This window comes from Pristiophorus japonicus, chromosome 8 (assembly GCF_044704955.1).
Source record: "Pristiophorus japonicus isolate sPriJap1 chromosome 8, sPriJap1.hap1, whole genome shotgun sequence".
NCBI classification, from domain to species: domain Eukaryota; kingdom Metazoa; phylum Chordata; class Chondrichthyes; family Pristiophoridae; genus Pristiophorus; species Pristiophorus japonicus.
This window is the reverse complement of record NC_091984.1, coordinates 162895411-162910037: the sequence shown is the minus strand read 5'-3', so window position 1 is coordinate 162910037 and position 14627 is coordinate 162895411. Positions and strand designations below refer to the sequence as shown.

General features: G+C 45.0%; 1 protein-coding gene across 1 annotated transcript in view; it reads right to left on the bottom strand.

Annotated features, from left to right (window-relative positions):
• Positions 1-357: 357 nt before the first annotated feature.
• The window catches only part of rnf185 (ring finger protein 185), a 36277-nt gene continuing 22007 nt past the window's right edge, over positions 358-14627 (bottom strand). The window contains exons 5-6 of the mRNA XM_070887490.1: positions 3928-4045; positions 358-2010 (exon numbers count right to left, since the gene is read on the bottom strand). Coding sequence (XP_070743591.1) covers positions 1913-2010; positions 3928-4045 — 216 coding nt within the window. The 3' untranslated portion in view covers positions 358-1912. The remainder of the gene's footprint in view (positions 2011-3927; positions 4046-14627) is intronic.

Here is a 14627-nt window from a genome sequence, read left to right as displayed (position 1 = left end):
GCACCACCTCTCCTGCTGCAGAAAGGAAGCGGAGCACTTGATCATTTGCACCTCTGGTTCATTTCTCAAGCTATCACAAATTACCCCCCCCCGGGTCTATGGAGTGGGGCTTGAACCTTCAATCTTGTTAGCCGGGCAGCTACATTCAGTAAATGCCAGAGCTTCAAATGGCCTCACTTCTAACATTACCGGGGGCTCGGGTTACCCATTACTAGGGGCTCGATAAGGTCTCATACTTTGGGCTAATTTTAGTTTATGATTTTAAATTTCCTTTCTTAGAGAACTTTCAATGAGGAAATTTAAAATAAATCCACAGTATACATCCATTATTGGGACAAAGATACAATAAGGAATCAGTCAATTTATGTACAATTTTTATTTGACATCTGATACAAAGCAGCAAACAGGATATTAAATGAATACATTTTGATGTTTCTAACAGCAGTTTGCTGATACCCTCTCCTTTACCCAGCACGGTGGGTGATCAGCTACTTGGGCCGGTATTAAGCATTACCCTGGTCCTCCTGGCAGTCCCTATGGGGTTCCAGGAACTGCGCTAAGCTGAATGACAGATGGAGTGGACTAGCTCTAGCCTGCCCACAATCCAGCCTTTTGCTCTGTAACTGCAGTATCCCAATCTGTCACACCAGTTCCTCTTGCTAACCAGGAGCCCAGCCAGGTTCCAAATCCCAGTCTCCTGCCTGACAGAAATGCATGTGTCTCCCCCTGAAAGGTTGTAACGGCAGCGGGGGTCATCAGTAGTGGTCCCTGAATGTTCAAAGTCAGCTGTACTTTAAACAACACTGCGAGGTTTCACTCACGCTGCATCCTCAGAATGATAGCGACACACTGCAGAATTAAGATTTTGAAAGGTGGTGTCGGACAGGTGAGTTTATGGAAGAGATGTACAAAAATTGACAGTTTGCAAAAGGTGAATCCACACAAAGACAAATTAGGAGAACACTGGGTACAAGATTCCAGGAGGCCTCCCCTCCCATCCACCACTGCATTAGGTACACAGCAGGGGACCTGGGCCTATATTGCAAGATTTATTTACCAAGTGTCAAGGAGCAGGTGAATAAAGGGAAGCATGGATAAGGTGCCATTGAGAAACTCTACGCCACCCCTATTCGCAGAGGGAGGAAATGACCCATAGCCTGCCGATCGGTGATTGCCTTTTATCAGCTGTAGGTGAGGGCAGGCTAGCCGTTACTGATTTGCTTTTTTCCATCAAAGTAATAGCAAAGAAGGAACTTTATCACCACCACCCTCAGTTCATGCCAAAGAATTGCTGTTGAAGCATGGTCAATTATGTAGGGCAACATGGCAGTGACCAGCTAATCTGGGTTGGGTAGTGTTGGTTGCCCAGCACACACAACTCTCGCTCATCTTTGAATAGTACGTGAGATCTTTTATATTCACCTGAACAGGCAGACTACCCTACAGTGCCAGCCTAGATTGTGTGCTGGAGTGAGGTTTGTATTAGTCAAAGGTTTAATCAAGTGCAGCTAGAGGCAGCATTGAAGATCCTCCCAGCCTTTCCACTTCAAGGGCCATCTGTTCAGCTAGTTGGCCATTTCCAAGATGACAGTGCGGCAGTGATTCGGGCACAGACATAGCAGACCCACCACCTGCCTACTCACTGAACACACAGATACCATAGATTTACAGCCTAGGAATAGGAGTTTTTTAAACAAACATTAGCAGTCCATTCAAACCAGTCCCACTCACACTCTGCTTTCTTTATATCCTTCTGTAATTCAAAGAATAGCTTGTCCCATTTAAATAGGATTTTTGTACTTATTGCATGAATGTAGAAAAACTTGCAGATAGATTCTAATTTCCCTGGGAAAGTTCATCAGCCCATATTGCAGACCACACACAGGCCTGGAATAATTGCCGGTGTTTGTCCTTATGCAATGAGAAGCCAGAACATAATCACAAGAGCCACAAAGAGGAAAAGGCGAGACAGGAACTGTTCATCCATATACTGCGGGGTTCCCGGGACTGCTGCAGGGTGAAAGGTCACAAAGAAAGTCAGAGCCAGTAGCTGGAGACAGTCACATATTGCGGTTAAAGAACACTCCCCATCTCCCCTCGTCTCCTGCTGTGGTTCCAGGTGCACTGGCCACCTCCACTTCCTGACCCTTTAACGTAGTGAAACATCCCAAGGCACTTCACAGGAGTATATCATAAGACAAAACAAATACATTTGACACTGAGCCACAAGAATTTACAGCAGATGGCCAAAAGCTTGGTTAAAGAGGTAGGTGTTAAGGAGCGTCTTAAAGGCGGAAAGAGAGGTAGAGAAGTTTAGGCAGGGAGGCCCGAACAGCTGAATGCACCGATGGTTGAGGGATGCTCAAGAGGGCAGACATCTTGGGGTTGTGAGGCTGAAGGAGATTACAGCGAGGCAAGGCCATGGAGGGATTTGTAAACAAGATGAGAATTTTGAAATCCAGGTGTTGCTTTACGTAGGTCGGCGAGCACAGGGGTGATGTGTGAGCGGGACCTGATGCGTGTTTTGGATAACCTCAAGTTTATGTAGTGTGGAATGTGGGAGGCCGGTCAGGAGTAAGTTGGAATGGTCAAGTCTAGAGGTAACAAAGGCATGGATGAGTGTTTCAGCAGCAGATGAGCTGAGGCAAGGGCAGAGGTGGGCAATGTTACGGGGATGGAATATGTGGCTGGAAGCACATTTCAGGGTCAAATATGACACCTAGGTAGCAAACAGTCTGGTTCAGCCTTAGATCGAGATTGGAGAGAGGGATGGAGTCAGTGGTTAGGGAACGCAGTTTGTAGCAGGGAGCAAAGACAATGGCTTCGGTCTTGCCAATATTTAATTGCCGAAAATTTCTGTTTGTCCAGTCTGCCAATTAAGAGACTGTGGAGGAGTGGAGAGAAGTGGTGGTGAGGTATAGCTGGGTGTCGTCAGCATACATGTGGAAACTGACGCTGTGTTTCCGGATGATGTCGCTAAGGGGCAGCATGTAACAGAGAAGTAGGAGGGGGCCAAGGACAGATCCTCAGAACACCAGATGTAACAATGTGGGGTTACTAAAGAGGATTACATCATCATCAAGATGACTTAATAGGTTAAATATGTTACTTTTAATGGAAAGTAACCAGAATGTGTAGACATGGTATCATGACAGCAAAAGGTTACACTATAAAAAGCTCAATGGGGCTTGAACTTCTAGCTTCGACCAGCATAAACAGACTAGAACTACATACTTACAACTCTTCCTGATGGGTCCTCTCTTAGCATGAGATTACTGGTACAGACAGATACTAAGTAGTGAGTAGTGTGTTATGAATAAAAAGCATTAAACAGATAAATTGTTTCCTAGTTTACAAGCTTGTTTAAAGGATACAGAATATCCTGTGAAAATCCAATGATATTTTGCCTAATAGGGGGCAAATCCTAACATTATACAGGCTATTCAACAGTGGAGGGCATCATAGCCAACCTGCTCCTGCTCTCCTCGCACATGATTTCAGCAGTGGCACCAAGAGCAGGAACCCTGGACACTTTTGCTCACCATCACCCAGGCAGAGGCCAACCACAGAAAGCTAACTTTTGAAAAAAGAATTGTGTAAATTACTTGAAAAGGACAAAATGGCCAGGCATGGGGAAAGAGCAGGGAGTGGGACAAAGATCCAGCCCAGGCACGCTGGGCTGAATGTTCTCCTGTGCTGTAAGATTCAATGATCCGCTACCCCAGCTAAGGTCAGGTCAAAGGCACCAAACCACAATCTTCAGCTTTGAATGGCTTTTTATGTACCACTTAATAAATATAAACACTACAAGCTTGTCATTCAGTGTGGCAATTGACATAAGGCAATTGCAGAGCCATCTGTGTACCTGTTCTGTGCAGTACTGGATGCGTGTACCGGATGGAGAATGTGCTGATTTTAATCACGTACCTGGAGGCGGACGGCCATCATTAATGTTAAAAGCTGTCGCAAAAATCCCAAATGGAAATGCTCCGATCCCGAATGACATCTGGAATCCACCATCTCCAAATCCAAAACCTTGAAAACCCTGGGAAATCAAATGAGTGTGAGTGATTCAATACAAAGAACAAAGTATAGCATATCCACTACCACGGGCACTTTTATGTACCTTTGATGTACTGAAACATCCCACAGCACTCCACAAGATGAAAAGTGAGAGGCCAACGAATTGGAGGCAACCTATTGACATAAATGGGATCCACCCGAGATTAGATGGGGCCCCCAGCACTGCACTCGACTGTTTTGCACTCAGGTTCTGGAGTGGGACTTGAACCCACAACTTCTGACTCAGAGGCAAAATGCTACCAACTGAGGCACAGCTGACATGGGCAGGGAATTGGCTAGGTGGTAGGAGACAGAGTGTAAGGGTAAATGGAATGTTGTCCAATTGACAGGATGTGACTAGTGCTGCCCCCCAGGGATCTGTGCTGGGGCCTCACCTTTTCACTATATTTATCAATGACTTGGATGAAGGAATAGCGAGCCATATATCCAGGTTTTCTGGCACAGTAAATAGTGTCGATGGGAGCAGGAAGCTGCAAAGGGGCATTGATAGATTGAGTGAGTGAGTGAGTGGGCAAAACTGTGGCAGATGGAGTTCAATGCGGGGTCATCCACCCTGGACCCAAGAAAGACAGATCAAAGTATTCTCTAAATGATGAGAAGCTGGAAATGTGGAGGGGCCGAGAGATGAATGGGTCCGTGTACAGAAATCATAAAAATGAGAGAGCAGGTACAAAAAATAATTTAAACGGCTAATGGAATGTTGGCCTTTACCTGGAGAGCTGGAATACAACTCTGGTTATATAAAGCTCTGGTTAGAGCTCATCTGGAGTAGTGTTCAGTTCCTGACCCCGCACCACAGGGAGGATAGATCGGCCTCGGAGGGGGAGCAGAGCAGAGCAGAGTCACCAGAATCATACCGGGGCTAAAAGGGCTAATTTATCAGGACATAGATTAGGCTTGTATTCCCGAGAATAAGAACATAAGAAATAGGAGCAGGCCTTGGCTGATCATCGACTTTCCCACCCGATCTCCATATTCCTTGATTCCCTTAAGACTCTCAAAATCTATCTATCTCAGCCTTGAATATATTCAGAAACTCAGCATCCACTGAATTCAGAGAATTCCAAAGATTCACAACCCTCTGAGTGAAGAAATTTCTCCTCATCTCAGTTCTAAATGGCCAACCCCTTATCCTGAGACTGTGCCCCCTGGTTCTAGACTCTCCAGCCCGGGAGGAAACAACCTCTTAGCATCTACCCTGTCAATCCCCTTCAGAATTTTGTATGTTTCAATGAGATACCTCTCATTATTCTAAACCCCAGAGAGTATCGGCCCAACCTACACAATCACTCCTCATAGGACGGCCCTCTCATCCCAGGAATCCATCTGGTGAACCTCCGTTGCACCGTCTCCAGGGCAAGTATATTCTTCCTTAGATAAGGAGACCAAAGCTGTGCACAGTACTCCAGGTGTGGTCTCACCAGGGCCTGTACAATTGGAGCAAGACTTCCTTACTCTTATACACCAACCCCCTGCAATAAAGGCCAACGTTTCATTTGCCTTCCTTATTGCTTGCTGTACCTGCTTTCTGTGTTTCCTGCACAAGGACCCCAAAATCTCTCAACACCAACATTTAAACATTTCTCACCATTTAAAAAACATTCTGTTTTTCTATTCTTCCTACCAAAGTGAGTAACCTCACATTTCCCCACATTATATTCCAGTGAATTGCCACTCACTCAGTCAAGCGAAAATGTCAAACCAGAGTTCAGGCAAGGGTAGTAAGGGTTACGGAACCAAGGCGGATAGATGGGAGTTAAGATACAGATCATCCATGATCAAATGGATTGGCAGAACAGGCTCGAAGGGGCTGAATGGGCTACTGCCGGTCCTATGTTCACAGAGGCAAAAATAATCAGACACCGAAAGGCAGGGTGGTGGACAAAGACGTGGTCTGAGGTCGGGTTCAGGAGGGTTTGAAGGAGAGGACAGAGGTGGAGGGACTAAGATGGCTGATGACTCTATGACTGATTAAAAAGTCGATGTAGGAATATAGGAGGTTTAAAGGTAATGGGGCTATGGAGGGACTTGTGCGAAGGCAACGATTCTGAAATAAACATGTAAGCCAAAGAAAGTCATGGGACAGAATGGCAGAGGTGCAGTTTTACATAGAATTAAAAGAACAGAAACAGACTATTCGACCCAACTGGTCAATACCAGTGTATATGCTCTATTTGAGCTTCATCCCACCCTATCAGCATATCCGACTGCTCCTTGCTCCCTCACGTACTTATGTAGCTTCCCCTTAATTGCATCTCTGCTATTTGCCTCAACTAATCATGGTAGTGAGTTTCACATTCTCACCACTGCCTGGGTAAACACATTTCTCCTGAATTCCTTATTGGATTTATTAATGACTGTCTTATAGAAACATAGAAAATAGGTGCAGGAGTAGGCCATTCGGCCCTTTGAGCCTGTACCGCCATTCAATAAGATCATGGCTGATCATTCACCTCAGTATCCCCCATTCCTGCCTTCTCTCCATACCCCTTGATCCCTTTAGCCGTAAGGGCCACATCTAACTCCCCTTTGAATATATCTAACGAACTGGCCTCAACAACTTTCTGTGGTAGGGAATTCCACAGGTTCACAACTCTGAGTGAAGAAGTTTCTCCTCATCTTGGTCCTAAATGGCTTCCCCCTTATCCTTAGACTGTGTCCCCTGGTTCTGGACTTCCCCAACATCGGGAACATTCTTCCTGCATCTAACCTGTCCAGTTCCGTCAGAATTTTATATGTTTCTATGAGATGATCTCTCATTCTTCTAAATTCCAATGACTATCAGCCATGTCGATTCAGTCTTTCTTCATATGTCAGTCCTGCCATCCCAGGAATCAGTTTGGTGATCCTTCTCTGCACTCCCTCAATAGCAAGAATGTCCTTGCTCAGATTAGGAGAACAAAACTGTACACAATATTCAAGGCCCTGTACAACTGTAGTAAGACCTCCCTGCTCCTATACTCAAATCCTCTCGCTATGAAGGCCAACATGCCATTTGCCTTCTTCACTGCCTGCTGTACCTGCATGCTAACTTTCAATGACTGATGAACCATGACACCCAGGTCTCATTGCACCTCCCCTTTTCCTAATCTGTCACCATTCAGATAATATTCTGTCTTCCTGTTTTTGCTAACAAAGTGGATAACCTCACATTTATCTACATTATACTGCATCTGCCATGCATTTGCCCACTCACCTAACCTGTCCAAGTCACTCTGCTGCCTCTTAGCATCCTCCTCACAGCTCACACTGCCACCCAGCTTAGTGTCATCTGCAAACTTGGAGATATTACATTCAATTCCTTCGTCTAAATCATTAATGAACAATGTAAATAGCTGGGGTCCCAGCACCGAACCTTGCGGTACCCCACTAGTCACTGCCTGCCATTCTGAAAAGGACCTGTTTATTCCTACTCTTTGCTTCCTGTCTGCCAACCAGTTCTCTATCCACGTCAATACATTACCCCCAATACTATGTGCTTTAATTTTGCACACTAATCTCTTGTGTGGGACCTTGTCAAAAGCCTTTTGAAAGTCTACATACACTGGTTCTCCCTTGTCCACTCTGCTAGTTACATCCTCAAAAAATTCTAGAAAATTTGTCAAGCATGATTTTCTTTTCATAAATCCATGCTCACTTGGACTGATCCTGCCACTGCTTTCCAAATGCACTGCTATTACATCTTTAATAATTGATTCCAACATTTTGCCCACTACCGATGTCAGGCTAACCAGTCTATAGTTCCCTGTTTTCTCTCTCCCTTTTTAAAAAAAAAAAAGTGGGGTTACATTAGTTACCCTCCAATCCACAGGATATGATCCAGAGTCTATAGAATGTTGGAAAATGACCATCAATGCATCCACTATTTCTCGGGCCACTTCCTTGAGTACTCTGGGATGCAGACTACCAGGCCCTGGGGATTTATCGGCCTCCAGTCCCATCAATTTCCCTAACACAATTTTCTGTCTAATAAGGATTTCCTTCAGTTCCTTCTCGCTAGACCCTCGGTCCCCTAGTATTTCCAGAAGGTTATTTGTGTCTTCCTTCGTGAAGACAGAACCAAAGTATTTGTTCAATTGGTCTGCCATTTCCTTGTGCCCCATTATAAATTCACCTGAATCTGACTGCAAGGGACCTTTCTATGTTCCCTGCAAGCTTACTCTCATACTCTATTTCCCCCCTCCTAATTAAACCCTTTGTCCTCCTCTGCTGAATTCTAAATTTCTCCCAGTCCTCAGTTTTGCTGCTTTTTCTGGCCAATTTATATGCCTCTTCCTTGGATTTAACACTATCCCTAATTTCCCTTGTTGGCCACGGTTGAGCCACCTTCCCAATTTTATTTTTACGCCAGACAGGGATGTACAATTGTTGATCCATGTGATCTTTAAATGTCTGCTATTGCCTATCCACTATCAACCCTTTAAGTATCATTCGCCAGTCTATCCTAGCCAATTCACGTCTCATACCATCGAAGTTACCTTTCTTTAAGTTCAGGACCCTAGTCTCTGAATTAACTGTGTCACTCTCCATCTTAATGAAGAATTCTACCATATTATGGTCACTCTTCCCCCCAAGGGGCCTTGCACAAGATTGCTAATTAATCCTCTCTCGTTACACATCACCCGGACTAGGATGGCCAGCTCTCTAGTTGGTTCCTCGACATATTGGTCAAGAAAACCACCCCTTATATACTCCAGGAAATCCTGCTCCACCGTATTGCTACCAGTTTGGTTAGCCCAATCTGTATGTGGAGTAAAGTCACCCATGATAACTGCTGTACCTTTATTGTACACATCACTAATTTCCTTTTTGATGCCATCCTCAACCTCACTACTGTTTTGTGGTCTGTACACAACTCCCACTAGCATTTTCTGCCCTTTGGTGTTCGCAGCTCCACCCATACAGATTCCACATCATCCAAGCTAATGTCCTTCCTTACTATTGCGTTAATCTCCTCTTTAACCAGCAACACTACCCCATATCCTTTTCCTTTCTGTCTATCCTTCCTGAATATTGAATACCCCTGGATGTTGAGTTCCCAGCCTTGATCAACCTGGAGCCATGTCTCCGTAATCCCAATTACATCATATCCGTTAACAGCTATCTGCGCAGTTAATTCATCCACCTTATTACGAATGCTCCTCGCATTGAGACAGAGTCTTCAGGCTTGTCTTTTTAACACACTTTGTCCTTTTAGAATTATGTTGTAATGTAGCCCTTTTTGATTTTTGCCTTTGATTTCTTTGCCCTCCACTTTTCATCTCCTTTCTACCTTTTGCTTCTGCCCCCATTTTACTTCCCCGAATCTCCCTGCATAGATTTCCATCCCCATGCCATATTAGTTTAACCCCTCCCAACAGCACTGGCAAAAACTCCCCCTGGGACATTGGTTCCGGTCTTGCCCAGGTGCAGTTTTGTACTGGTCCCACCTCCCCCAGACCCAGTTCCCATGTCCCAGGAATTTGAATCCCTCCCTCTTGCACCATTCCTCAAGCCATGCATTCATCTTAACTATCCTATTTCTACTCTGGCTAGCACGGGCACTGGTAGTAATCCTCCTTTGAGGTCCTACTTTTTAATTTAACTCCTCGCTCCCTAAATTCAGCTTGTAGGAACTCATCCCGTTTTTTTACCTATATCGTTGGTACCTATATGCACCACGACAACTGGCTGTTCACCCTCCCCCTCCAGAATGCCCTGCATCCGCTCCGAGACATCCTTGACCCTTGCACCAGGGAGGCAACATACCATCCTGGAGTCTCGATTGCGGCTGCAGAAACGCCTATCTATTCCCCTTACAATAGAATCCCCTACTACTATAGCTCTCCCACTCTTTTTCCTGCCCTCCTGTGCAGCAGAGCCACCCACGGTGCTATGAACTTAGCTGTTGCTGCCTTCCCCTGATGAGTCATCTCCCCCAACAGTACCCAAAACGGTATATCTGTTTTGGAGGGAGATGACCACAGGGGACCCCTGCACTACCTTCTTTCCACTTCTCTGCCTGATGGTCACCCATTCCCTATCTTTGTGTAACCTTTACCTGCGGTGTGACCAATTCACTAAACGTGCTATTCACGACATCCTCAGCATCGCAGATGCTCCAGAGTGAATCCATGCACAACTCCTGGTCTACACTGGAAGCGTCCCTGACTTCCCACATAGCACAGGAGGAGCATCACACGGGTCTGGGCTCTCCTGCCATGACTTAACCCTTAAATTAACTTAATTAGGCAACAATGCCAAAGGTTACCTCCTGATAAGAAAAGAAAAAGTAAACGAAAGAGATTAAATACTTACCAATCCACCAGCTTGGCTGTGACGTCACACTTCGATTCCTTATGACTTCTTTGTTTACTTTTGTCCCTGCACTGACTGCCGCTGCTCCTGGCCTTTTATAGGCCTCAATCCTCGACCTCGCTCTCGCTCTCCCGACTGCCGCTGCTCCTGGCCTTTATAGGCCTCAATCCTCGACCTCGCTCTCGCTCTCGCGACTGCCGCTGCTCCTGGCCTTTTATAGGCCTCAATCCTCGACCTCGCTCTCGCTCTCCCGACTGCCGCTGCTCCTGGCCTTTATAGGCCTCAATCCTCGCTCTCGCTCTCGCTCTCCCGACTGCCGCTGCTCCTGGCCTTTTATCGGCCTCGATCCTCGACCTCCCGCTCCCGACTGCCGCTGCTCCTGGCCTTTTATAGGCCTCAATCCTCGACCTCGCTCTCGCTCTCGCTCTCCCGACTGCCGCTGCTCCTGGCCTTTATAGGCCTCAATCCTCGCTCTCGCTCTCGCTCTCCCGACTGCCGCTGCTCCTGGCCTTTTATAGGCCTCAATCCTCGACCTCCCGCTCCCTTATGGTTCCTAGTTTTGGACCCCCCCCCCCCCCCCCCCATCACCACAAGTGGAAATTATCAAATCCCTTGATAATTTTAAAGACCATATTAGGTCTCCCCTCAGCCTTTTTGTGTTTCCTGTACAAGGACCCCCAGGTCCCTCTGTACTGCAGCACTTGCAATTTTTCTCCATTTAAATTATAATCTTTTCTCTTTTTTTCTGCCAAAGTGGATAACCTCACATTTTCCTACATTATTCTCTATCTGCAAAATTGTTGCCCACTCACTTAGCCTGTCTATATCCCCTTGCAGATTTTTTGTGTCCTCCTCACAATTTGCTTTCCCACCCATCTTTGTATCATCAGCAAACTTGGTTACATTACACGCGGTCCCTTCATCCAAGTCGTTAATATAGATTATAAATCATTAATGTACAGTGTAAACAGCTGGGGCCCCAGCACAGAACCTTGCGGTACCCCACTAGTCACTGCCTGCCATTCTGAAAAGTCCCCATTTACTCCTACTCTTTGCTTCCTGTCTGACAACCAGTTCTCAATCCATGTCAGCACACTACCCCCAATCCCATGTGCTTTAACTTTGCACATTAATCTCTTGTGTGGGACCTTGTCGAAAGCCTTCTGAAAGTCCAAATATACCACATCAACTGGTTCTTCCTTGTCCACTCTACTGGAAACATCCTCAAAAATTTCCAGAAGATTTGTCAAGCATGATTTCCCTTTCACAAATCCATGCTGACTTGGACCTATCATGCCACCTCTTTCCAAATGCACTGCTATGACATCCTTAATAATTGATTCCATCATTTTACCCACTACCGATGTCAGGCTGACCGGTCTATAATTCCCTGTTTTCTCTCTCCCTCCTTTTTTAAAAAGTGGGGTTACATTAGCTACCCTCCACTCCACAGGAACTGATCCAGAGTCAATGGAATGTTGGAAAATGACTGTCAATGCATCCGCTATTTCCAAGGCCACCTCCTTAAGTACTCTGGGATGCAGTCCATCAGGCCCTGGGGATTTATCGGCCTTCAATCCCATCAATTTCCCCAACACAATTTCCCGACTAATAAGGATTTCCCTCAGTTTCTCCTCCTTACTGGACCCTTTGACCCCTTTTATATCCGGAAGGTTGTTTGTGTCCTCCTTAATGAATACTGAACCAAAGTACTTGTTCAATTGGTCCGCCATTTCTTTGTTCCCCGTTATGACTTCCCCTGATTCTGACTGCAGGGGACCTACGTTTGTCTTTACTAACCTTTTTCTTTTTACATATCTATAGAAACTTTTGCAATGTTCCCTGCAAGCTTCTTCTCGTACTCCATTTTCCCTGCCCTAATCAAACCCTTTGTCCTCCTCTGCTGAGTTCTAAATTTCTCCCAGTCCCTGGGTTCGCTGCTATTTCTGGCCAATTTGTATGCCACTTCCTTGGCTTTAATACTATCCCTGATTTCCCTTGATAGCCACGGTTGAGCCACCTTCCCTTTTTTATTTTTACGCCAGGGAGGAATGTACAATTGTTGTAGTTCATCCATGCGGGCTCTAAATGTCTGCCATTGCCCATCCACAGTCAACCCCTTAAGTATCATTCGCCAATCTATCCTAGCCAATTCACGCCTCATACCTTCAAAGTTAGCCTTCTTTAAGTTCTGGACCATGGTCTCTGAATTAACTGTTTCATTCTCCATCCTAATGCAGAATTCTACCATATTATGGTCACTCTTCCCCAAGGGGCCTTGCACAACGAGATTGCTAATTAATCCTCTCTCATTACACAACACCCAGTCTAAGATGGCCTCCCCCCTAGTTGGTTCCTCGACATATTGGTCTAGAAAACCATCCCTTATGCACTCCAGGAAATCCTCCTCCACCGTATTGCTTCCAGTTTGGCTAGCCCAATCTATGTGCATATTAAAGTCACCCATTATAACTGCTGCACCTTTATTGCATGCACCGCTAATTTCCTGTTTGATGCCCTCCCCAACATTACTACTGTTTGGAGGTCTGTACACAACTCCCACTAACGTTTTTTGCCCTTTGATGTTCTGCAGCTCTACCCATGCAGGTGATCAGGAAGGCAAATGGAATGTTGGCCTTTATTGCAAGGGGGATAGAGTATAAAAGCAGAGAAGTCCTGCTACAACTGTACAACTGGAGTACTGCGTACAGTTTTGGTCTCTGTATTTAAGGAAGGATATACTTGAATTGGAGGCTGTTCAGAGAAGGTTCACGAGGTTGATTCCAGAGATGAGGGAGTTGATTTATGACGATAGGTTGGGTCCAAACTCATTGGAGTTCAGAAGAATGAAACATAAGATAATGAGGGGGATCGACAAGATGGATGCAGAGAGGATATTTCCACTCAAAGGGGAAACTAAAACTAGGGGGCATAATCTCAGAATAAAGGGCCGCCCATTTAAAACTATGAGGAAGAATTTCTTAGGAGGGTTGTAAATCTATGGAATTCTCTGCCCCAGAGAGCTGTAGATGCTGGGTCATTGAATATATTTAAGGCAGAGATAGACATATTTTTGAACGATAAGGAAATAAAGGGTTATGGGGAGCGGGCAGGGAAGTGGAGCTGAGTCCATGATCAGATCAGCCATGATCTTATTGAATGGTGGAGCAGGCTCGAGGGGCTGAATGGCCTACTCCTGTTCCTACTTCTTGTGTATCTGAGGCAAGATTCCAATATCTTTCCTGCAACCAACATTAAACTAACTGGTCTAAAGTTCCCTGGATGTGTTCTATTTCCCTTTAAATATAGGAGTAACATTAGCTGTCCACCAGTCCTCTGGCACTATTCTCTTTTCTAATGAAAGTTTATACATAAGTAACAGTGCCTCAGCTAGCTCTTCCTTAATTTATTTTAATATTTACAGATGCAATCCTTATGGACCAGGGGTTTTATTCTCTCTAAATTTGATGAGTTCATCAATCAACTCCTTCCTTTACATCTTAAATATCTTGATATCCTTTTTGATCTCTTCTAATGTCATGTCGACTATGTTGATCTCCCTGGTAAATACTGAGGCATTTAATATTTCTGTCTTTTCCCTGTCATCATCTGAGAGTTTATCGTGTGCTTCCCTTATGGCACTTTCACAATCTTGATTTTTCTTTTATTAATTGTATCTAGAATCCTTTACTATTTATTTTTACATTTTTTGATAGTTTAATGTAAATCTCTTTGCTTTCCTAACTGTTTTCCTGACTTATTTCCTCACCTTTTTGAATTCCCTTCTGTCATCCTCTCCTTTGTTGTCTATGTACTGAGTCAATGACTTTTTCTTTAGTTTCAGTTTTACCCCCATCTCTGTGTGTCATCACTGGGTAGTTTATTCTTGTTTTTTTAAATCAGAATATATTTCTCCTGAACTTTAAATATTTCCCACTGCTATTCTATCTCCGTTTTTACTAGTTTTTTTTCCCCCCGAGTTCACTGTCCCTTGTTCCATCCTCAACCCCTCATAATTAGCTTTTTTTCCCAATCTATTACTTTGACCTTTGTCTTTGTTCCATAGCCACAGACTCTATCCCTCTCCCTGACTATTGTCTGAGGCAACCTTACTGTCCTATTTGACCCCGAGTTGAGCTTACGAACCCCATATCCGTTCCACCACCAAGATCGCTTACTTCCACCTGCGCAACACTGCCCTGACTCAGCTTCTGTTGCTGGCACCCTCATCCATGCATTTGTCATCG